Below are 25883 nucleotides of genomic sequence, written 5' to 3'. Positions count from 1 at the left end.
CACTGCGTTCAGCTGACCGGAGCCAATACCAGTAGCTTACCTTCTCAGCTTAACCATTTGCGAGCTGCACCGTTCCGTAACCAATATAAGGTGGATAAATCTCAGCGGTACTTACATATTTCCGCCTGCTCACCTGTGAGACGGAGGCGAAGTGCTAGAGGTTCGTGTACTGTGCGATTTCAGTTCATGTTAAAGAAACCCAGGTGATCGAAATCATACGGAACCCCTCCACTACGGCGTCTCTCCAAAGCCCGAGTCGCTTTGGGACGTTAAACCCCATAAACCAAACCTACTTATATATTGCAACACATCTTCCTTTCTTTCTTGCTTTTTTTCTTCCTTTCTTTCTCACCCAGATAACAAAACTAAGCTCTGCCACAGGATTTAATCACGACAATAGAAGAACACTTTCCCGCACCGGCGACTGCAAAACCTTGCGTAAGCACCGTGCGCTGTCCAGCCGACAAGTCAGACCGGGGACGCTGGGCATGCGGGCTGCTTGCCCGTGGTTTATGTGCTACGTGCTCCTATAATCTCATTTAGAGAGCAGCTGCCGGATGGGACGGCCTGATGGCGTGACGTTGTTTCGTTCCGCGACCCACTTTTGTTAGGAGCCTCTTCCGCGACACAGAGGTTTCGCGACCTTTGTTCGCCGGACGCTGCTCATCGTCTCGAAGCCATCACAGCGGGGATAGAATTCGAGTCGCGCCCTTCAATCACTCGCGCTTAGCCGAGACGAAAGCGTGGTCACCAAGTGAGCTAGAGCACTCGGACGACCGCATGCGTGGTGAATGTATACGAGAGAGCAAATGCTCGCCGGGTGCGGCCTAGAAAGAAAGAAATGGGGGCCGCTCGCGAAACGGCGTCACGGTAAACCACTCGAAGCGGCATCGGAGGGCACGGCCCGGTCGTCAGATCAAAGAACGCGGTTGGAGTGTTGCAGTCAGATGGTGCCGTTAACGGGAACGTATGCTGCCCGAATGTACTGCATACATACGCTATCGTGTATACGAGTGGCATAACATTTGGAGCTCCCGTAGTTCGCGTTCGAGTCATATTCCTCGTCTCGACAACGTGACCCTGCACCACATTTCACTTCAAACTAGACAGTTTGGGCGTCGTGTACGCGCCGAAAATTTCACGAGGCTGCGCGATGAACGAAGGGGCGTTTATTCGGTGATCTTTGCCGATATGTCGGGAGGTGAGGTTTGTATGCGGCTACTGAGCAGGTAACGGAAGCACAAGGTCGGTATGCCGGCTTTAGATTTTTTTTTTCGTTTTTCTTTTCCACGTTTCGGAAATCACCTGCTTCGCTTTCGTTTCCATTCTCTAAATGCAGTTGGCAGACCCTCCCAACTCGAAACGGCGCGCACAGCTGTGCCCACATGCCTCCGTTCGTGTGCGTCCCGTGTATTGAGAGCCGCTACCAACCGGTATTTGAGAGATTGATCGCAAAATGTTTTTCTTCTGTATACAACGAGGGGCAAAGCCCGTGTCACCGGGGGAGTGGCTTTGCGCAGACGAAACAATTTGACCTATCAGCATTTGAAGGGTGCTAACCTGCAAGCTTCAGTAGTATCGTTTGCCTGACACTTGATGGACTGGCACGCGTAACGAATCCGAGCTATGCATTAATGAAGTGCTGACCCCCCCTCCCCCCAGCTCCGCCGAACCACCGTCCCATTGACCATTTAATGCTTAATTCGATCGCCTCCTGCTTCTTGTTTAGTTAGCTCTTTAAAAGAATCCGTGATACGGCAATCTAAACCTTATTGAACGCCAGTCGATGGTATACTGCTGGCGAAGCAGAGCGGCGGTCTGAAAAGTTATCTTCTCGTTATTTCAGTCACAGCCTTCTCATCAAATTATCAAGCATAGACATCGAGCGTATCTGACATGATAAGTAAGGAACCTCTACTCCTTCAAAGACTTCGAAATGCAGTATAAAGAATGTTTGCAACTCTACAGTACGCATTCGACATGTAAGTCTTCGACCTCTACTGCTTGAAATGTGTGTAGCTTCGTGATGACATCCATTGGCATACTCACTTCAAGAGAACGTAATCGAAGCCGGCTTTAGCGTATAATTCAGGAGAACTTGCGTTTGGCCTAGTTGGTGCTTACTGTTTGACATTTTGACCGCACAAAAAAGACGAGGACAGAGGGAGGTACGACGACACGGGCGGTAAAAATTTAGCGTATAAATTAAGAAGCGTAACTGTCATTTTCGTGATAACCACATGTTCCCTGTCTATGTAATCAGTGGCACGAGTCTCTAGTGCACTTGTCAGCTAATTCTATCTGTTTCATAGGGGGGGGGGTGACCTGAAGAAAATAAACAAGACAGTGTGTGTGTTTCCGTTTCCGAGACCAAGTCCCGGTGGCATACACAGCACTCGCGGATTGAAACGTGCCAATTTAGGGCTAAGTAACGCACGTAGTTTCGTTTCCACAGTCTTCAGTTCGGGTCGTATATCGGCGTAATTTCTACGCGAACGCGTAGATCAGGGCCAACTTTATCTTCCGAACCAGATTAGTCGCGACAACATGACGTGGTTATCTCGAGCAATTGCGCATACCAGTCGTTATACTAAAGAAAAATTGATGTCGTGTTGGAATCCGCGAGTACTGTACATATTCGGGACCGTGCAAAATGATGCAGTACCATCTACGGTGGTGGCGGGCTTCTTGGTACATATCGCGTGACACCTTGAAATCTGAACGGAGAACAGCACTCGACAATGCAAGAGGTGGCATCCGTAGTGTTGATGCCTATAGCCCCGTTCTTGGCGCTGTTTCAAAGATTTCACGTAAAATGAGAATGACAAGGTCACCGAATGAGCGATGCGAACAAAGCGGCTGACCGAGAGGTCAGCGGCGGTCAAGGGTTAAAGTGACGCCAAGAAGGTCACTGAGTGAGAAATAACGAAGGAGATGAGCGAGTGGTCAGTGGGGAGTACTCACGTGTAGTGCACTTCGAGCAGGATGCCGGATTCGTCCATCTCGCACGCCGCCCTGCTGCACGCACCGATGGCCCAGCTCTCGTTCACTGCCCTCGCCGAGCAACTACTCACGTCGTAGCACATGCCCGGAAAGTCTGCGATGTATTCGAGAAACGAAGAAGGTTAGCACTCCCGTCGCTATTCTGTGCACGCTGAAGCGTCAGTCTGGGTCATATACTGACTCATAATGCCACCAAGGTTTCGGTATACGCATCAAGCTTTGCCGTCTTATGACTTTTAATGCTGTCAGGTGGGGAACGGGGGGAGCTGGGGGTTCAACCCCCAGCCCCACCCCCCGGAATTTTTAAATTTTGCACGCACGAACATACGTAAACGGTGGTTGAGATCTCCCCCCCTCCCCGTCAAGGGCGTAGCCAAAATTTTTGGTTACGTCACTGGTGCTGAATAAACTGCGATCCATGCATACATTTCATCGCTCAACAAACTTGCTTGTAAATTACAATGCAGAAGCTCGAGATTTGCACCGAGTGCGATCCGAGTTAACCAAGGTACAACTTGAAGGTTTAACGGTCGCCATTTACTGACGCCCGCGACAATTTCCGCTTTCAGCTGCTGCACTGAAAGCCGGTTATACCTCCTCTTAAAAAAAAAATTATTGGCGACAGTTCGAGTTCATAACCATCAATTTTAGTAGTGCGTGAAGGATATTTCGATCGCCTATTGCAACACAGCATCACGCCCTATTTTACATTCGACAGGATTTTTCCATGCGGCCGCGTGCTGAAAGAACAATAACACACACACACACACACACACACACACACACACACACACACACACACACACACACACACACACACACACACACACACACACACACACACACACACACACACACACACACACACACACACACACACACACACACGTGTGTGTGTGTTTGTGTGTGTGTTGCATAAAATATAGGGCTATTATCGGTTACTTCTGTCATAGTACAAAGCGGCTTCTCAGAAGGCATCAGACGAAGAGAGTGCATAAAAAAAATCCTTGACAGAAAAAAAAATGCAATGGGATTCAGAATTGTGCGCGAAAAAAAAAAACACAATAGCGCAGGAAATGTTTGATTATGGGGCACAGAGCTGTAATCCGTGTGCGGACGGGGCGCTTGGAGTCTAACGACTCTGTGTATGTTATCAAACGAGGCGATTCCCGCCGGCCGGTGCCTTTTTTTTTCTTTTCTAAGTTTCTCTTCCCTCACCTACCTCTTTCTTTACGGAATACGTTACCACGACATTAGCGCTCGCATTTGACTAAGGAAGGCGTGCTTTTTAAAGCAACTGCAGGCTCGATTCTAAGGGAAAGAAGTAGGCGTCTTTGTGACCTCGTTTGTATAAAGGAAAAGGGACCGGTCCGTGGAAAGCTGTCTCTTTTATTTCCTTTTCTTTATCTTTCGGCTCTTCCTTTTGGTTCGGTTGAGAACGCGATAATAGGAAGCGGATACTTGACGTGTATTCAGCAAGGAAGGGTCGTCGCCTAACGAGGCTCGCTGCGTCGTCAGTCGCGAGGAATTACGTGATTTCTTCTCCAGACGTTGCCTCTGTTAGAGCGACACCGTGTTTTTTTTTCTCCGGACGTTGCTTCTATGAGAGCGACACCGTTTACTGTATATCGATGGATGCGAATCACTTCAGGCGTTTGTGGACATACAGTCTGCAAAAACTTGCGCTGTTTCGAACCCGCCGAAACGAGGGATGTCGATCACGTGATCGAAGGGTTCCGTGATCACGTGGTCGAAGGATCGAAACGCCGGTTGCCGTTCGGTTCGGCCAACTTTAGAGAACGATTCGAATAGTTGAATCGCTTCGATACGATCCTCAGAGAAACCGGGAAACGAAACGTATCGTCCGAGATTCGTATTATTCGAAGAAACCTCAAGAAGTATGGATGTAGGCGTACTAGGCGACAAGCTCAATAGCATACGTTTGTGTGGCGTCGGTGATACTGCTCCGCATAACACATTATGCGGTGCAGCGTACCTACCATTCGACATCCAGCAATTACAACCAACGTGCTTTGTTTCGGCGTGTACATCCTTCGTTGCAATGTCCGTAAGAAAAGTGATTTTGGAAGCTGAGAAAAAACGAAGCTGTCATTTCCTCACTTAATCGAGAATTTTCGCTCTCTTCGCTACCCCCTGCGGCGATTTCTCCACGCGACTGCTACAGAATATACACAGTTGCTGGCGGGAAGCACTTGCCTTAATTCGTGTCGTTGGAATGTTATTTAAGCTAGTACACAGGAATATAAGTCCACGAGTTTTATTAATACCAGTAAAAGCCCAGTTCTGCGCTGAAGAGATGAAAAAGGGAATGAATACATGTACGAAAGGCAGGGAGGTTAACTAGACTACACATCCAGTTTGCTACCCTACACGTGGGGAGAGTTGTGGAACGTTTTGTAGAAGGGCATTCATAAAATAATGGTTGATGCAAACAATGTTACCACGCAACAGTGAAAACAAGACATTGACGTCATAAAGACACTCTTAAAGCAACAATGCGAACGGCAACGCATCTTACGTTCGGAGAGGACATCATTTGCTATTGGAGCGAACGAAGACAGAAAATTTTAAAGATTGGCATTCAGAAGCAATCGACTTTAAAATGGCTGGCTAAATGACGTCATCGTTCCAAAGTAGACAATTTTTCCCCTTCCAGGCGGATGTGGTGCCTCACTATTTTATACGGGATTGGACACAGCGCGGCCGCGCATGCAGTGCACGCCTCTGAGAACGGCGTGTTCGAAGAATGACTCAGTGTCGTTGCAGAGACGGAGGCACGCGGGTTCGCTTGCGTAACTCGGTCAGATCGCGACGAGTGCGAAAGGGCGGCTGGGCGTGACCGAAGACGCATTAAGAAAGCTACACGGATGGCTTTTCAACCGGTTCACCGTTCACTCGAGCCAAGAATTTTGTTTTTTCAGCGAGTTCCACGCCGTGAAAGCCGTCTGACAGCGAAGCTGTAAGCGCGTGAATGTCTGTGATTGGCTGGTGAGGTCACGTGCATCATCACAATTGCCTATCATCATTTAGCATAATCATCATCATCATCATCATCTCGAACATTATCATCATTTCGTTTAGTTTGTTTATTCATTCCCCCCCTGGTCACGTGACCTGCGTGACGCCTACTACTACCACCACCACCACCACCACCACCTCTACTACTACTACTACTACTACTACTACTACTACTACTACTACTACTACTACTACTACTACTACTACTACTACTACTACTACTACTGCTACTACAGGTCACAATATTGACTCGTCAAGTGCGCGTGTTCTGGACAAAGAAAAGCTTGCATCACGCATGTACCTGAAATCCCTGCATACACAGACGAAGGCGCATACGCTGAACGGGAGTGATGGGACACCTCCGACGATGTACTCTCGCTGCTTACGTCACGTACTTATGCGTGCTTAACTATGCTGTGCCATTCTTATGGCTTTTATTGTGAACGAGGCTCCCGTATGAGGAGCCGAAACGTCAGTAAACAATTTGTTGTTCTTGGTCGGTGTATCTTTTGGCGTTTACAGTATACTACTACTACTACTACTACTACTACTACTACTACTACTACTACTACTACTACTACTACTACTACTACGACGACGACGACGACGACGACGGTGATGGCACAGGGTAGAATGCTTCGCTGTACAATAAAAAAAATGTGTTAGATGCCAAAAAAATAAATAAAAGAAAAATGGAAATGAAGCGCATGCGGAGGTTTCTGCGCATGACACGTCGTCACCAGAGGTTTCAGATAGTTTCGCACATCGTGTGGTGGTTCAATTTATTTCGCTCAAGAAAGAAAAAGGGAAAAGAGAAGTATCGTGGAGATTCCTCTCAGAAACACGATTGGAATTCTGAGAAAGCGCAGGTTGCATACTATAGCGATGCGACGCAGTGTTCGCACGTTCCTTCGCTTTTTTTTTTCTTTTGCCTGAATCGAAATCAAACAAAGACACCTGTTAGTGACACCCGCTTTTACCTACTTCGAAAATGTACCCAGGAAGGCCGTGCAGTACTGGTAAGAAAGTAATTTGAAATACGGGTGCAGAGCAATCCGTAACTCAGGAAACGATACAGTGGCCCAGGGTCATATACAGCAAACGTGCACACTAGGAGAAATCACAGTTGATTACACTCATTCGTATACGAAACGGCGTACGACTTGTACTAACTTTTCAAACAACTTTTAGCATACTTAGAGCTAGAGAGAGAAGGATAAAGAGAGAGAGAAACTCGGCGGGCCATAGGCGCGAGTGAAGTCCTCAATCCAGGACCCTACGAACCGCAGCGGCCTGATACGCTCTGCTAAACAGATCAAGCTTGTTCCGAGAGTTGATGCTATAGACTGAGGTCTTTCACTGTTGTGTGACCGGATGCGAGCCTAGCGAGTTTGCGCTCGTGAGTTGGCATGGAGAACTATAGAATTCGCGACAGTGGCTGCCTTCTAATGTTTTTCTTCCACTCATTTCGCTCGGCGATAATCTGTTTTCCTTCTCATTGCGCTCGCACTAATATTTCGGTCAGCAGCGTCGGGACGTTGCCGGCTGGAGCGCAATTTGCGGTCACTTAAGTACCTCGCACTTAGCTTTTTTTTTTTCTGCCAGCAGATGGAGAAGCGCGACAATCAGCAGACCTCTAAGCTTTGTCGGCGGGGAATCAGCGTGGCGGACGTCAAAACATATATCTGGGTAATCACGTGTGCGGTCACGTGTCAGTCCTGACAAACGCGCGTGGCGCCTGCGCGTCGCTCGTCTTTGGGACGGAGAGTCGAATGTCGTCCCATTATTGCCCCACGAAATTGGGGCACACGGGCAGTCGCGTAACTAATGGACGGTGCTTATCGACAGTTCACGGATATTGCTTATGCCGGCTCCTCTGAGATCCTATATATATATATACTGTATGCGCGAAGCTTTTACAGATGTTTCAGTTCACGTTTCGTGGCCGCCATGCCGAAAAGCCTCGCGTCTTTTGTTTGCTTTCTGTCAGTTCCGGGACTGAATAAAGAGAAGAAGCGCGCCAGCTGCAGCTTCCCGTGCTCTCCTCGCACTGTTTCTGCCCACCTTGCGGCATCTAATTGCGTAAGTGCACGGGAACGCACCTGTCCCGGGAAAATTGAACGCCACGCGTTACGCGGGCTTGAAGGAACGAAAAAAAAAACGAAAGATGAACAAAACAAACAGGCTGCTATGTAGCGAGTGCGCTGTAGAAAACCACGATAGGGTCGTTAAATCTTGAAGCTGTATTCGGTGTTTCGATTCCCATAGATACAGAAGAAACTTCGCCGATCGGGCAGTGTGCACCACTCTGACTGCTTTCAAGCGGAGCTCGTTGTGTATATGTGTGGAGAGGAGGACAGGAAAGGGGGGGAGGGAGGAGGACGAGCAGTTTGTTTGTCGTCCTACAATGGTCGTTGCAGGCGCAACGGAACGCTTGGTAGCGCTCATGCTAAGGCTGTAGCGACAGCTTAGACTATTATCGTACTGTTGTTATACCAGGGGAGTGATCAAGCGAACAGTGTCTCGTATAATACACACGCTCTTCAGGCAGACTTCTCCTCATTAAATATTAGCTTCGTCGTCTTCTCCCGGATCACTGTGAGCGGACTTGAACCGTGCGGGCCAATCTATTGCGGATAGCGCACTGTTGCGGTTGTAGTGGTCGAGATGTCTGGAAGATGAGTTAACTTTCACTTGCCGAGGAAAACGAAGATGGAAGAAAGATAATTGTTGGGGCTTAGCGTACGAAAACCACGATATGATTATGAGGGACGCCGTAGTGGAGTGCTCCAAAAATTTCGACCACTTGGGGATCTTCAGCATATTCGCCTCCATCGAAAATGCGGCCGCCGTGGCCGGGATTTGATCCTGCGACCTTCGAGTCAGCAGTCGAGCACCATAACCACTAGACCACCCTGGCGGTTTGGAAGAAAGACTCAGCTCTGATTCACAGCCTCCAAGCTTTCTCTATACTTTAAAACGGGCCTTAAACTAGCCTCACCCCGTACGGTACCTAAATGCAGTCCCCATAGAATAAGTAGCAGCAGCAGCTGACCAACTCATAGCTCGTTCCTGTCACACGTTGATCTTTCTTTCGTCTTCGTCCTTTCTCGCAGCGGAAATTTCCCGGAGGTAAAATAAAAAAAACGCCAGGCCTGCGCTCAAGCCGCAGCACAGTCACAGCGAAAGCTGGAAGAGCGGCGTTTCTAGAGCCCGTTAAGCTCTCTTGGGGCTACCATACAAGTACACTAGAAAGGTACCCACTACGCCATAAATCACAATTTTTGTGAAGTTGGGAAGCACCTACTAAGCCATTATTCGTCATTCCGCGGAGAAGCGAGGCACCAGCTACACGTCTGTAAGGCATTATGTGCACTTTGTTGACGCGACGACTGATGACGATGAAGAATTATGGCTCAGCCCTTTGTAATGGGTTGGAATCTTTAAACGGGCAACCAGTTATGTAATTTGCATTGGGTGACGTCCGGTCGCTATGTCCCTCTCCCGTCATGCTGTATAACATACGTTGACGTGGGAGAGAAACGGGTGGGGGGGGGGGGGGGGCGAAGAAAGTCGGCTTCAATTAGGCTGTCGGCGTAACGCCGTTCTTCGGCAAAACTTTCGAGCCGATCTTCGCTTCGACGCGGCATGAACTGCGATTGGCTGATGGATTGGACTAACGCGCTTGGCACGAGAGGAGGAGGCTGCGCCGACCACGGCCACTTCCGGGAAGTCCGGGCATTCCTTGTCCAGAGCAAGAAGCGACGAAGAAAACAACGCCGCGAAGCGCTGGCACAAGCGGTTATTGTTCTTATCCCCCCCCCCCCCCCCCCCACTCGCCTCCAATCTGCTCCCTTCCTATGGAACTAGTGCGCGGCTTCGCGACGTTTGGGGGCAAATCGGTAATCAGCCGTAACGACGAGCGCTGATGCTGAGGGAGCTACGCGCAAAAACAGGGACGATGCCGCGCTCCCGATGCGCGCACTGGATTGCTATGAGAGAGAAATTGACAGCGGCGGCCAACGTGGCGCGGCCCGCAGGTTCCGCATGTATATTGCAGCTGTCGCCGGAATCGCGGTCTCGGCGAAGGAATTGAACGAAAGAGGCGGTTTCGAGAGTTAACGATTCGCGAAAGGCCGGTGATGCCCGCAGCAGATGCGTGTAGACTGACGTCACGTGTACCGCATGCTTGGACGCATAGGCGTGCGCACAGGGGAAGGGGGGGGGGCAGGGGGGCGGCCCTCCTAGTCAACTAAGGGGGGGGGGCGCGAAATATGCCCCACACATTGACCCCCCTAGTCACCTAAGAGGGGAGGGGGGCGCAAAATCTGCCTCGTACATTGACTTAATAGGAGGGAGGGGGCGCTGCGATGAACCTTCGCCCCCCCCCCCCCCCCCCCCCCCGATGGCAAACCCTGTGCACGCCTATGCTTGGACGCAAGGTTTTTGAGGTCTCGTTAACGCTATCATTACATCACTCGCAGGTTCTTTTGTTATTTGACAGTTATAGTTTAACGGGCTTAGCGGAATAGGTCATCAAAATGCGCATGCGCAGTATACGCTTAACGACCGGTAGCCTTTTACCGTACGCACGCTGTTTTTCAGATTTAGCGTTACCGTGCTTGCGTGGTCCACGTAAAACATGGCGGCGGTTTCGGACGCCCGCTTCGAACTGAATTTGGCGTTGCTGTAAAAGGATTCACTTCGTTCCACAGCAAATGACTGTCTTAAAGGGCAGCTTCGACGACCGAGTATTACAAATAACTTAGCGCTGTTTTTGAGGTCGCTACCCATTTCGAACGTTCCTAGGCCTAACAAGAAAATTGGTTCAAGCAAATATGCAACATATAAATTTTCGCTTTTCGTGCGTGGTTCATATTTATTTACTTTTAATATTACTAAACGAGTAGTAATGTTGCTGCATGCGGGGATAAAAGCGAGCATTTTCAGATTTTTTTTTCTTTTCACTTTTTTAACGCATTCATCCTCCGCTAGGTGACGCTGCAGTCACAGCTGGGTCGGGTTGCCTTAGAACGCGTAGTTATAAAGCGAGATTCAGTAAAGAAGGAGAAAAATGTACATGCCGTGAGGAACCTGAGGAAACGGCGGAGCATGTTCTGATTGAATGTGGAGATATCCGCCCGGGTTTGGCACGAGCCTACATGAAGCCTTGGGTTTTAGGGGCAACAGTGGAAAGCTGAACATGTCCGCGATAGAGATAAGTAAGAGACGGTTGGAGTATTGGTGGCAGAAAAGCAGAAAGAAAGGACAAAAATAGGTAGTGGCAAAAATAAGGTCATTCTGCCGTGGGGGCAGGCAGCTGGATTGGGAATTTGTTCCCTTTTCTATAGTAAGATCGATTTAATCGAAGCAGACAAGGCATTAGGCCAAGTTTAAAAATATTTTTTCTTTTTTTGTCGAGCCTGGCGGTGCACATGTCACCGCCCCGTTTTATAGGGGACGCTCATAGCATCAATCCATCTATACGGACACGTAAACGATGTCCCGCTATGTACTAAAACGCGCTGTCCGCGACGAACGTTTGCGGCACGGTAACACTATTCCTTTAACCCCCGCTATCAACGCTAAACTAAAATTGCCTATTGACGCACAGAGGCCAATTACATTGGGGCCGCGTCATTATCATACCGAAGCAGGTCAACCGCAATGGGATTATGCTGCCTCTACATCATCAAAGCCGCCATGTTGGAGAACCAGTGCGTTATGAAGCCGCGTCCATGACGTCACGTGCAAGCTCTGCTCGAAATGTTAAAACGTCAATATTTATATAGCGGCTATTATGACACTCGTAAAACACGCAGGTGGTGCAGCGGCGACTCAGGGCGCACTGTTTCAGCACAACGCGACCCGCATCTAGATGCTGACCTAAACGTCCCTGCAGTGTAGCGCATAACCCGATGAAGTTTACTTTTTGTTTCCTCTCTTACGAAAAGATGTCTAGGCGTGCTTGCCATAGCAAGCGTGACACGAGCGTCCTGTTCCAGCTGTACGCTTCATTACTGCGCATGCGTTGAACGAAGTGAGAAAGAGAGAGAGGGGGGGGGGGAGAAGAGAAAGACAGAAAGGTTAACCAGGCTGAGCCCGGGTGGCCACCCTGTGCTAGAAGAAAGGAAATGGGACAGGGAGATAAGGAGGAGAGAAGTTCGTACGGTATATTAACACACTCGCACACAAAGAAGCGTTCAGCGTCCAGTCTTTTACAGGCGCTCTAGCGAAATGTTGATAAGAAACGAAATTATAAATCCCCAAGCCGAATGCACGATTCGGAACATAATATATCCGCCTTTAAATTTTCTAGCGCTCGCGCAAGTATACTCGCAGATTCCTTTGATAAGGAAAAGTATCAGAGGACACTGCTATGTACTAGTAACACGATAGCAACAGCACGCGCTGACAAGTGTCTCATTGCACTCCGCGAGTGTCGTGGAGGTACGAAGAGGTGGAGGCAAGTTTACAGCGGATAGAAGTGGCCGCTTGCTCTAGAGGCAGTCGCCTTGCCCAGGCATCTGACACGCGCTGTCACACCCGTGACAGCACCTTTGAACGCGCCGTTGAAAGCGTAGGCAGCGGCGTATGTGTCCGATACCCGAGCAGGGCGAATGAAGCAACAACAACAACGACGGCGACTACGTCCCTTTGCGTTTTGTATCGCGAATGTTACGCGTTGTTTCAGTATACGCCTTCACGCTCCAGCGGAGTATACGATCGCACCGATCGAAACATTGTCTCCTACGCTGTCGCATTGACTCCGTCGCGAAAGGAAAATCATTCCTACGTCGCGAGGCGTCAACAATGCGACATCGCTTCGCGGCGGCGAAATCGATAAGGTTTCCACTAACCGTCGTTTACGCTCTATCGACCGATTCCGTGTAAGTGCGTGCTGTTACCAGTTCTATGACCCCAATATGAGGCAACGTTGAACAGCTGCGCCCCTTGCGGCTGGTTATTGCGCGACAATGAGATTGCAACGTCGGCGGTGCTACAAAGAGAACGCGATGAAACAGGATTTGCGCCCCAGCTTTCATTTACTTGAGCGTTCGGACACATGACCCCCCCCTCCCCCACGTGTCAGGCAGCTAACAGGTCACGTCCTTGACGAAACTCCTCGCCTTTACCCCTTTCGCGTCTCTCTCTGTAACAAACGACCGTTCTCAGAGCAATATGTTCAGATGATGTTTCAAACGCCCGTACAAGATGCACTCCTATATGTCCAAGTATTTTTTTTTTCACTAGTATAATCAAGACGGGTGCACTGAGCAAACGCATGTTTATCCATAGCATGAAACCCTCCAGCTGTAGACAAGTAAACGATGACTAACGCTATCGCATTACCTAGCTCACTACTCAGACTTCATTTTTTTAGGGAATGCATTTGAATTAAAGCTTCGTTCTGAATCAGACTTATGTGCGGACGTTTCGGACCTTATTGGCCGACGCAGGACTGATACTCGGTTTGAAATGACTATAAGAAAGAAACAAACGATAAGCAGTCGCCATAGTAACGGTACTCGTACGCCGGTTTACCTTCCTCCTTCCCTTTTATCTCGTAAGAGTGACAACAAGCAAGGCACGGACGAGGGGGCTTCTTTCGGGCGGACATTTTGCAACCATCTCAGCAGCGCGAGTCGTTGCCCGGCATTCGACTCGAAGCGATGCGCTCGGTATGAGGAAAGATGGTCGCGAACTCGTCTGATCCGTTTGCCCCAATTCAATACGTCTGTCATGCCACAGGGCCGTTGTTCTTACGTGGTGTAGACGCAAAAGAAGCAAATAAACGAGGATGTGTTTTTTTTTTTTTTCGGTTACTCTCTGCCAGTCTTGCTTCGACTTGGACGGGCTATTTTTAATTCCCCAAAGGCCTCCCACGGACGTTTCGCCCGTAATATGAGCCCGCTCGCTTCTCTTCTATGCGCGGCACTGTTGAGTCAGTCAACTTTTGTTCCTCTTGCTGCGGTGACCAAACTTGTTGCGTCAGTCGGCTTCGTAGTTCGGGTCTCCAAAACAGCAAAGACCTGTGCCTTGTTCTTTATCCGTTTATTTCGGGCTTATTTTCGTAGGTTCTGCGAGAAGATTTTGTTCCTATATTTAGTTCGGAATGTCTCATAGACTGAAGTTGTTCAATGCCCAAGAGCAAGACCTGAACTGGGAGACACTCTGTAGTGGCGCGCTGCTAGTTAATCCTGATTTAGAACAGCACTTAGCTTCTATAAATAAACCTTAATCTACACAGACGTGCATTCTTGCATTCTGCACCCATCGGAAGCGGGGACAAAGTCGAATGCGAGAATGGGATAAATTTTTTCGCTGGAACCAAAAAGCGTAGTCAATAAAAGCTGCGATCACGTATTTTCACTGCGTACTACATCTGAACAGCCAGCTGCGAGCATGTGTACTCCTGGTGAATGCTTTTGAGAAGATAGAAAAATTTCACGCTTTAAACCGTGACGTTACATGGGGAGACTAACAGGCCCTGTTCAGTGAGTGACGAGGGACTTCACCCACATGGTGACGAGGGTGACGAGTGTGTGGGTGCCGATGGTGATCGGTATGCCGGTTACCGGGGTGCAACACCACGCGAGGTGCAGCAAGCTTGCAATGCCTCCGATCTTGGAGGCAGTGCAAAGCAGCGCTGGGTGTCGGAAGGTGACAGGGGTTGGAGGATTCAGTACAATCGACTAAGAATAAAAACAAATAAGATGATTTCGCCTTCTTGTCGCCTTAGGCAAATGCGTAAGGGACAGTGCGAGTTTTTTTTTATTGACGCCGTAGCATAAGCCGTGCGAGACTCAGAGATCGAACGTTGTCGATAGCGAGGCGTGCCGACGTGAGACAAAGACGCAAAAAGTGCTGTACTGTCTTGTCGGGCGGCGTCACCACGCCCACTTGCCGATGTCGAAGCGAATCCGCGCAGAGCGTGGCGCAATGCGGGGGGTTCGACGACGTCTGGCAACTTAATTACCCGCCGAGAGCCGTCAGAAGTCGGGCCTGTGCGAAGAATATTTGCCGTCATCGTCAACCAAGGACGCCGTTGCGCAGTGGTCGTGGTCGTCGTGGTCGTCTCGTTTCTCGTGCGATTAAGTAAGCCTTTGCCTTCTGGCGCGCGACGCGGGAGTGACGAGCGCTGGCGTCTCCCTGACGTCGAGCGACAGCGCGTTGAGCCGCTTGTAAACGGATATCGTGGTAGCGGCAATTTGCACCCGTGTCTTCGGTCGGCGCCCCCAGCTTAGATCTCTTTATTTAGGTGAATTATTTGCGAGTCCTTCCAGACTTCGTTAGGCATGGGCGCTGCTGCTTTGCTTGAGCAAGTAAACCTGACACAGAACAACGTACGCATAAAGAATAACAGTTGTTGGCGTTTTTCGTCCAAACACCGCGATATGCTTATGAGAGACGCCGTAGTGGAGGGTTCTGGAAATTTCGACCACCTGGTGTTCTTTAAGGTGCACCTAAATCTAGGCACACGGGCCTCTAGCTTATTGCTTCTGTCGAAACGCGGCCGCCGCGGCCGGGATTCGATTCCTCGACCTTCGGGTCAGCAGTCGAGCGCCATAACAGCCAGACCACCGCGGCGGGTAAGTACTTATATAAAACGAATAATCTTATATTGCAGCCATCTGTAAATATGCCCACACAAATTCGCTATTGATCTACTCTACTCCTTAGCGAGATCACGCTGTGAAGTAACGAGCGGTAGCCAAATATCCCCTCCGAAACAAATACGCGTCTTAAAGTGCCCAATTCTTTTATCAAAACGAAGCTCGCTGTACCTTATTTGGCGATGCTTGACGCCTATGCTTAGTCGGGTTCTTACCAAGCGAGCAGTGAACAGCATCAAACATAGAGATAATGCAATATAAACCGGACTGACCCGAAAGATGACGTGACTATAAAGGCGTGTCGATCCCGGGGACAGCGTAATCCTCGGCCACTCTATAGGATCAAGTACACGCTGAATTTATCTCTTCACCCGCCACGCTCGCACGCAAGCTGAATAATCTCTTCACCTGCCAAGCACGCACGCATGCATGCCCACTCATGTTCATGCTGCAGAGCTAAGATCAAATTTCGGTCGCGGCGACAATGTTGTAACGGATACGGAAGGTCGAACTAAGAATTGCACGAGTTGGCAAGCATTCATTTCTTTGAAACTGAGTCACTGATTGACACGAAAGCGCGGTATATCGTGCGAAAACAAGCGAGGGCTCTCAATTGGCGTTTATTCGCATAAGAAACGCATTCATTTATCCACGTGTGGTCATACACGAACCGGTACATCAATAAAAAAAAATCATGCATCAGTTTTTTTTTTTCGCGTCGCGTTGCAGAGAAGCGAAATTCTGTATTTGAATGGCTGAAAGTTTTTTCTTTTTCTTTTATTTTATTTTATTGTTTGTTTAAACGCACGTGGACATATGAATGTATTTGCTCGTGCCGATGAACACCAGTCGAGAGTCGGCATTCGTGTTCGCCTCTGTTTCGTCGTTGTCGTTAAAAAAAAAGATCTGGACGTATAGGGTGTCATAAGCATTGGTGGGCTAACGTTAAGGCGCACCTCAAAAACATAAAGCGGCAAAAATAATTTCGGGCCTTCAGTTTTGCGGCTTCTCACATGTGTAGTTCCGCAGGACAGATTTGTAAGCGTTAAACTCGATAATTGGAATGGTTATACTAGCACAGACTACGAAATACGAACGACTGACAGCCGATGGTTAGTGAGAGCGGCGCAATGAATACCAAGAGATAGTAAGCGCAGCCACGAGTGGCAGAGGGATAAGGGGGCTGATGAAAGCAAGGAATTTGCTGGCATAAAACGCAGCCAGCTCGCGCAAGACGTTGTAAGTTGTTGTAGGTCATCAGGAAAGGCTTTCGTTTTGCGGTGAATATAACGTTGGCCGATGATGATAATGATGATGACGATGATGATGACTAATACAGGGTGGCCGTACGGCAGACGCAGCTATACGCACGTACGCACGCACGGACAGACACAATGCACGAACCGAGAAACTCGCCGTATACACAAGACGTGTAGCTTTCAGCGTGAAGGCGCAAGATTACTCACGCTTAATTATCTCGAGGAGCATTTCGTCTTGCGCGTTCACGGTGAGATAGATGTGTGTTGCAAGCGACAAGCGGGAGGGCGGCTCGTCGTGTAACGAGCCGAGGGCAATGAGCGGCAATTACGAACGGACAGGTGTACAAGGGCGGAAGCGCGCGAGCGTAATTATCTCGCTGCGAGATCACAATGAGATCGGCCGGGAGCGGACAGAAGGTGCTGCGCGATCGGTCGAGCCGGAAATTAACCGCGAGCCGCAGATAGCGCATGTTATACATAGTTGTCAGTATCGACTTCAATCTTGCTTGCCGAGTCTTAGGCAACGCTGGTTCCAGAATGCGGTCGCGTCGGCGGAAGGCGGTTTACGCGCGCTCCGCCTGGAAAGAATTATTTGGACTGTTTTTCTTGAGATATAGGCTGAGAAGCCGAGAACAGAGAGGAAAGGGTTATTAAGGATTGCGGGTCACCGTGGAGGTGCCTGCCACGGCGACGATCGCCTTGAATTTTTTCTTGGCGAGCTGAATTGGGAGGTTATCGACTGGTAGTGCCAAATGGAGTTGGTCGTATGTTCCTGAAGATGCAGGCCTGTATAAAAACGAAAACTGAGATCGACGAGTGGCTTAGCATTTAAATGAAACGTTGACTGAGCTTTTTTGCGGTTTGCCAGTTCCGTGCCAGATGTCATGCGTCTTGACCTAGAGGTCTTGGAGAAACGTGACCTAAGCACGCGCTTAAAAAAAAAAAAAAAACGAAGGGGAGTGGGGGGCAGTTGGCAGCTCGTTCTCTTAGGCTTGTCGCCAGTTAAATAAAAGCAATAACCCGAGGACAAATTGGGTCCATAAAATAAAGGATCGATGCCAGCGGTAGCAGCACCCCAATGAAGCACTGCTGTATCACAAGACAGAATTTATAGAAGTTATATGATTGTAACTCAACGAAGCATGCTACAAAAATTGATATAGAAATCATGTTGCTTTTCTCGGTAGCTTTTTTTTGTTCTTGTTCATTTGATTTCAATCGATGTTTTGTGGAAATTTAACCAAATGTGATGCGCATATCGCTTTGTCTCCGACTCCTATTTATTTTGTCGCGCTGACAGAACGATGTTTTAAGGACGAGCAGTCGTCCACTTGCACGGATAGCCGAGACAAGGTACGTCGTATAGCTGAACACACTGGATGAAATTTGCGAATGTCGTGTCATTGTTTGTTGGATGTACCAGAACCCAGCGAGAAACTGACAACTTCATTATCATACTAGTGATTAAGGACATATGTGTCGTGTCACTTCTATTTCTTTTTTGTCTTTGTTTTTTTCGTTATACTCCATGGTCTTACATTGGCCGCGACAACGTTACGTGAAAACTGATTCATTTTGGCCAAACTGCGCGGTGGGACGGGACACGACAAGCGCAGACTAAGGATTTTATCCTTCAGTAAACCAAGTTAGTGTGCGCTTGTTTGTGTCACTTCTTTGTTCGTGTCCCGTCCCACCGCGCACTTTGACCAAAATGAATACTTACCAACTTGCCCAACTTTCTACGCTGCTTACGTATAAACTAAAATGTTTTTTTTTCTTGTTTAAGCCACCTTGGAATTGAAATGGGCGTTAGAAAAAAGAGAAGAAAGAAAGAAAGAGAGGAAGAAAGAAAGAAAGAAAGAAAGAAAGAAAGAAAGAAAGAAAGAAAGAAAGAAAGAAAGAAAGAAAGAAAGAAAGAAAGAAAGAAAGAACTCCCGTCCGCGAATTCTCCGAATGGGCGTAAGTCGGCGTGGCCGGCACTCGAAATATCGAGCACGCGCGCTTAGGCCTGGAATCTCGCCAGATGTGCTCCTTTATGGAGGCACATCATTACACAGCCCGCGGCGAGAGAGAGCGCTTCCACCGTTACGTCGTCGGCGGTGCGACGAAAGAACGCAACAGCTATGAAACCGGAAAGCGATCATCCACAAAGAGCTCCGAGTCGAGCCGTTTTGCTTCTCGAGTTTGTCATCAGGCCGGCTCTGCGACTGAGTATGCAAAAAGCTATCGAAGCGCCTGACTGACCGCCCCGACTCTGTAACCGAAGCCGGTGATGGCGAACTGGTTTCATGTTGCTGATGTATGTATGTTCGTGTGTGCACGCCTCGAGATCGTCACGGGAGCTGCTTTCGTTTCCGGGTTTTTTGGCTGTCAAGTTTGTTTCTCAAAGTATGAAAAGGTGCACACGGGGCGGACGCCGCGTGGTCCCGAGAATACGTTTTGCCTCGTCGTGGAACGAAGACACATTTCACCAGCCTCCACGCTCCCCGCCTCCATCTCCCTGCAGAAGCGCGTTCGCCTTCCGTCGTAACTCTGCTCTCTGTCTCGCGTTTTGCTGCGAATGACAGCTCATGTCGCGTTATGCCTGTAATTTTGTTAGAACGTGGGAACGTGGCTACGTTCACGGTGTCTATTGCGGGACGCATGAATAATAATAAAAAAGGACGTCTAATCACGTGCAGGGCTACAACGACTCTCCGACACGTAGGAGGGGAAAGTGGAAAGGGGGGGGGGGGAGAGACTTTAGCAAAATGTCGCCTAACGTTGCCATTTGAAAGATTGCTTTTCCCATACCTGATATAGGAGTCATATCCGAAGGGGATTTGACGTAGGTTTCGAGAAAGAGGTCGATACCGATCTGCAGCATGACTAAAATTTTGAAATAGAGTTTTTGTTCTATGGTGATGTTTCAGCACATAGAGAGCGCATAGGGTGCCTCAGGAAAAGAATGCTTGTGGCCAGCCCCGTCTCTTTAGCTCCCCCGAAAAGCGTTATTAATCGCAATAGAGAAGAAAATTATGCGAATACCATTTAACAAAGTCGCAATAGTTTATTCCTCGTGAAGCCGCGGGCCGTTAGTGAAAGGTTCGCGGGCCGCATGCGGCCGTGGGCCGCGTGTTTGAGACCCCTGGTTTATACTCGCGAATGCCAAATATACGAATTCGGACAAAAAAAAAAAGGTCTTTTAAGATTGATGGTGCTCATTTCTTGTTACCTATGCTAAGTTTTCCCGCGAAATTTTTGTCGTTCCGCGTGTGCACGGGTGTCTTTTTTGTGCTAGTAGATTAGCTTATAAGACTCCGAGTCGACGTAATTGGCGTGGTTTTCTTTTTGAGTTTTTTTTTTTTTTTCGTTCTGTACATATTTACTTCCGCAGCCCGGTAGGGTTATGACCGTGCATGAGCTAGCGCCGGCGTTCGACGACCTAGCTCGCTCAACCACCCGATGCCTGAGTCACGTTTCCCACGAGCCGAGGGAGCGCCTCCTTGCATAATTATGATGCCACTGCGTGATTAAGTGTATGCAAACGCTTCGCAGCTCTCCTGCGTCGAACTCTCATTAACCTTGTCTCTCCCCTCCTCGCCTTTGCCCTTCTGTGATCGCAAAGTATCCGGACGTAGGATGTGAGATGCGGAGGGTTCGAGTCCCCTCTCCCTCTCTTTCGCCTTGTCTTTTCGGGCATTCAACGGCTCTAAGTGGCTTGTTACGTTGTCGATCTCCGTCGGTGTCTATTTCTGTCGCTGCCTGTCACACTTGAGCGATGCCTCATACCACATGACTTCGTGGTTCACAAGGGGCGACGTACGTGTCTGTTCGTCTTCACATCGACGAATACCAATGCCCCGCCACGGTGGTATAGTGGTTATGGCGCTCGACTGCTGAACCGAAGGTCGCGGGATCGAATCCCGGCCGCGGCGGCTGCATTTTCGATGGAGGCGAAAATGTTTGAGGCCCGTGTACTTAGATTTAGGTGCACGTTAAAGAACCCCAGGTGGTCGAAATTTGCGGAGCCCTCCACTACGGCGCCTCTCATGATCATATCGTGGTATTGGGACGTTAAACCCCAGATATTATTAAATTGCGAATACCAATGCGCACACTGTACAACCTCCGCTGATGGTTAGAGGTGTGCCTTTACGTACGCCTTAGGCGTCACTACTAAGAGATGCATTATAGAGCGAATGCTTTTAGTGTCATACACGTCTGTTTTAGCCACTGAGCATTGTTTCTGATGTCATTAAGTTACTGCCTGCTCCCGTGATATATCAGTCTGCGTCGCTCAACCTACCGAATTGGTTGCCCCACAGCAGAGTTACGCTTGTCCTATATGAATAGTCGCTCGGTACAATACTGCAAGCACGTACAAGTGCGCAGATATAGACATTATATATTTCACTCTATTTTCGCTTCTCAATAGGCATTTCGTTAAAGCTTCAGTTTTGTTTTGTTGTTGTCGTTATTAATGTATTCGGGCAGATGGTCCAGTCTGAAGGGCAACTTGTGCGAGTTGGTTGCGTTTGATATGGTCTTCAGGTTTAAATGCATAGCGATTTAACAGCAGTTTTTTTTTCTTTTGTTATGAGAGTAATCGGTGAAAATCATGTGAACTGAGAAAAATCGCAGAAAGAGGCGTAGCAGAAGAAAGCTTAGACAACTAAATTTTTTGTGCTTGATTCGATCCTCCGCTCCGCGTACTCACGCGAGCCCCGCACACTGCTTTGACTTTTGAAATCGATTCTCCACTCTTCTATCTTGCCATAGGCACCATTCTTTGTCTGCAACAGCCTTCATTGTTTACACTTGTGAGCGAAGTTGAAGTGCCAACTGGCTCACCTCTTTGCTTCGCTTTTCTTACACGAACATTCCATATTCATACCACTTTGAACGTTACGGATTGCCGCACGTACACTTGCGGGCAGCAGCCCTTCACCCAGCGAAGCGTAAGTCCTCACGCTGCGTCATGAAGCAACAACCACGCTGACGGAAACCACGAGCGGGCAACACGTACGTCATCATAAGTAGCAGGGACGATTATGAGCATCGACTGCTCACGAGATCAGCTCACTTGCCTTGACTTTTGAAAGCGTCGCACGAGTCGCGACCGTCAGGGGCTTGTGTAACCCCAAGCCAGTGCAAAAATGACTTGCTCCGGGCAACGGAGGCGCTGTTCCAAGCCTCAGTAGAGGAAAGAAGAAGAACAACAAGAAGGAGAAGAAGCGGATCTGCAAAGCGGCAGCAAAACTGCACCGGCCGTTCCAGGCCAGCCAGCCGGCGTCTTGCGGCGCATCAGCCGGCAAAAGCGCGCGTTCAACTACGCGGGCGCCCCAGCGGGAGCCGCGTCGGCAGCGCGCTCGATTGTTCTCCTCGGCGCCTGCACCACCGCTATACGGCAAGGAAGAAGAAGAAGACCTTGCAAGGCCGAAGGCGCGATCACCGGAGAGCACTTAACCCACTTCATTGCGCACCCTCTCTAGATGGCCGCCCTTCCCCGCCCGCTCCCTTCATACCGGATCAGGACAGAGCGATCAAAGCCGGGAACGAGGATGGGCCGAGAGAGGGAGGTGAAGGTGTCTGCAACGAGTTGGCGACGGAGAGATGGCGGGAAGGCAGCTCGCAAAGGCGCGGTGATTTCGTGGTAGTCCCGATAGAAACAAAAATGATTGAAATTGATAGTTTTTCCTTTCGGGCACCGTGTGGAACTGCACGGAGAGAGCTGGAGTGTGCTGAAAGGGACGAAGACGAATTGGCGGTGGGAGTGTGTGCGTGAGTGAAACAGCCACGAGGTCCGTTGGGCCATGAGGTATTGAAAACACGTTTGCGTCGCTAGCGGACCAACCGAATCGCAGCAACTCAGTCAGATATTGCGATTCAACGATAGATGCCATGGTTGCTCTTGTTATGACTTATGGCAATGTTTCTTGCCATTTTTATTTGTCCAACGCCTCTCTGTTTATATCTTTCACACTGCATAGCGGCGTGCACATCGTTACGCACTTCATCAAAACATTCGATCCGCCATTAGACTGCTCAGAATTAGCAGAACGCCGGCATTACGTTTCGCCAAGGTAGAAGTTATGACATCCTTGCAACAGTGACGTGAGTGCCAGGTGCACGAAAGTTTCACGGAAGCGCCACTTAATGAAAGAAGCCTGCTGCGTTCCTGATGCGCTATATTCATGACAACGATGCCAACACTTTCTGAAATTGCATCATGGCATTGCTTGATGCCACAGACGTGGTTAGCCTGGCTGATGGGATGGTAATTGTTCATGAAGCCAGTGACTACTCTGCCTGAACTTCTTTTTCTTTGTCATAACAATAATAATAATATCTGGGGTTTTACGTGCCAAAACAACGATACGATTATGAGGAACGCGGTAGTGAAAGGCTCCATGAATTTCGATCATCTGGTGTTCTTTAACGTGCGCTGAGTTTGCACAGTACACTGGCCTCTGGCATTTCGTCTCCATTGAAATGCGACCGCCGCGGCCGGAATCGAACCCGGTACTTTCGGGTCAGCAGCCGAGCACCGTAACCATTATATACACCGCGGCGGACTGTTTCTTTGTCATGAAGATGTGTCAGGATGAATTCGTTAATTCAGTTTCGTAAAAGTGTGAACTAAACGAGCAATTAGACCCGGTATTACCTCGCCCGGCGACACGTTGGCTTGAAATCGCTTTTGAAAAGTATTGCCCCGCAAGGCAATGCCGAATAAATCGCACTCTCACGGATATCACAAAGAGGAGACCTTGACGTAAAGCAGCGCCGGTCAGGCCTTGACACTAACATTGTTTCCATGGTGCGCGATAATAATACAAAATAAAAGAATACAACAAAGAGCAATCACCGAGACCATCTCTCCCGTGCTCACACGATGGCGACCATCCGATGGCTTTGCTCAGCACCTTGGCCACTGGTGTTGATCGCTGATGGTGCATGGAGGAACCGGTTCAGTACCAGTGGTGGGAGCGTTTGTTTCACGTTCGCGGCCTTGATTGGGTGAATACGGTGAAATGGGGTGGCGCTCGAAATGCAACCCGCCGTTCGCCTTTATCCGCCATCTGTTTCGCGCGGGAGGATGCTTATCGCTTATGAAGCCCTTCTTCAATGTTATGTTGTTGCGAGGAACACGCTTGTGGGGTGTAGAGTTGAGGATCCTTCGCCTCCTTTGTTTCACTCAGCAAGGGTAAACTCGGCAAGCGCATTACGCTTAAGATTACGTTCAGGTTGGAAAGGACAACGAATGACAGTGTTGATAACGTAGTTAACGTCATATATGCTGGTGTCATTGCGGACCATTGCCGTATATTATCGACAGCAACACGGCCACACCTCCGATATAACTGCTCCACTGCGTTCATCAGAAAGTTTTCGGCTACCAACTCTCGCCTTGGCGTAAAAAGGCTGCTAGACGAGAGCTTCGCTCTCGCCCGAAACAAGTGGGAAAGCGCCGCGGCAAAGCCAAGTATAAAAGTTCAATATATTAAGGCAGGCCCGCCTGCGTAGTCAATAGCGTTTCAATGACAACAAACGTATGAGACGTTTCAGCAACCGTACGACGCCTCCTGTATACGTTTGCCGCTCTCGGTGCTATTTTGACCTTCGCCTCATGTATCGGAGCACATCGTTGAGCGGGGATCGGCATTTCATTGCGCAATGGTGCGAGGAGGCGGGTGGCATAGTCGTCACGTTCAGTGGCGTCCGAACTGATGCGAGCGACTGTCGACATTGTCCCGAACAATGGGCGCATCCCCAAACAAAGCGTCTCGTTAACAGTGCTGCAGTCAGAGAGCGAGGTAGGTCGTCGCGAGGAAGGAGCACTGCGACAGCGGTTAGATCACTTAACTGACTTCGTTCGCCCGACTGGTGGGAGAAGGAGAGAGAAGGAAAAAACGCTAACGACGGTAGGAGGCAGCGTGCAGTGCCTTCAGATATAGGCGCGCGCGTGTGCTAGGACTTGGTGCAGTTCGCGAGCATTATGGGTGCGACGTACGCTTTGGTGATGTAGCGCAGGTAGTAGCGCAGAGAGATAGAGAGAGAGAGATATTAAAGAAAGTAAAAACACAGAAGGTAATCAAAAATATCAGATTTGTTACACTACACTGGGGGATTGTGTACATGTGCTCTGTTTCTCTCTCTTTCCCCCTTTCTCTCGTTCGTATACATTAACGCAACTGAGCTGTACACAATGCGCGATTACGCTGGCAAATTATAATCATCTCTATCATAATCGGTGTTTATTAATTTTTTTTCTTGCGTCGACGCGCAGGTCATGCCGAGCAATGAGCAATATTTTGTCTTAATATGGCAAGAAAAAAAAGGGAAAAGAAAAACGGCGCAAGACCACTGTTTGAATTGTTCCACGCGTTTCAGGCAACCGCTGCGGCAGGTATCTGGTCCGGCACGTACGCGCCAGTGTTTCCAGTTTTTCCGGTTGACACGCAAACGCAACAGAAAAAGAAGAAAAAAAAGTTACGGCATTAGTTTGTACGGGGAGAAGACTCATAATGAACTTTAGCGGCGTTTATGACAAACAACAACAACACAGACTGATTATCAGACATCACATACAGAAATAGAGCATCGTCTACAATTACATCTAGAGCCACAAAAGCATATTCGCCACTGCCTTTCTCTCTAATATTGTTTTCAGAGTCGCATCTCAAGAGGCGCCGCAGTGCGTAATATTTGTACTGCGATGTTGTCAGTGATATGCCCTGCCAGAATCTCGCGTATGCAATCGTCTGAAGTTACACGGCGTGCTCTCACATTGTTGATTGAAAGCGAGACGAAAATATCGCCAGAGAAACACAATACACGAAACTAATCAGGCAAATCAATCGTCCTTAAATTTTCTAGGAGAATTTTTTTTGTAAGCCGACCAATACCTTGTGTTTATTGCCACTTTGATGGCAAAGACGTTCCTTGCTTCTTCCTTCACCTTCACTTTTTTCCTTAACGA

General features: G+C 49.0%; 1 protein-coding gene across 1 annotated transcript in view; it reads right to left on the bottom strand.

Moving 5' to 3' along the window:
• Nucleotides 1–25883, bottom strand: part of LOC119383411 (mucin-5AC) — a 122229-nt gene that overhangs the window by 31760 nt on the left and 64586 nt on the right. The window contains exon 2 of the mRNA XM_037651523.1: nucleotides 2965–3097. Coding sequence (XP_037507451.1) covers nucleotides 2965–3097 — 133 coding nt within the window. The remainder of the gene's footprint in view (nucleotides 1–2964; nucleotides 3098–25883) is intronic.

The sequence above is a fragment of the Rhipicephalus sanguineus genome, chromosome 2 (assembly GCF_013339695.2).
Source record: "Rhipicephalus sanguineus isolate Rsan-2018 chromosome 2, BIME_Rsan_1.4, whole genome shotgun sequence".
In the NCBI taxonomy this organism is placed as follows: domain Eukaryota; kingdom Metazoa; phylum Arthropoda; class Arachnida; order Ixodida; family Ixodidae; genus Rhipicephalus; species Rhipicephalus sanguineus.
The sequence above is the reverse complement of the archived record's forward strand: the minus strand, read 5'-3'. Positions and strand labels throughout refer to the sequence as shown.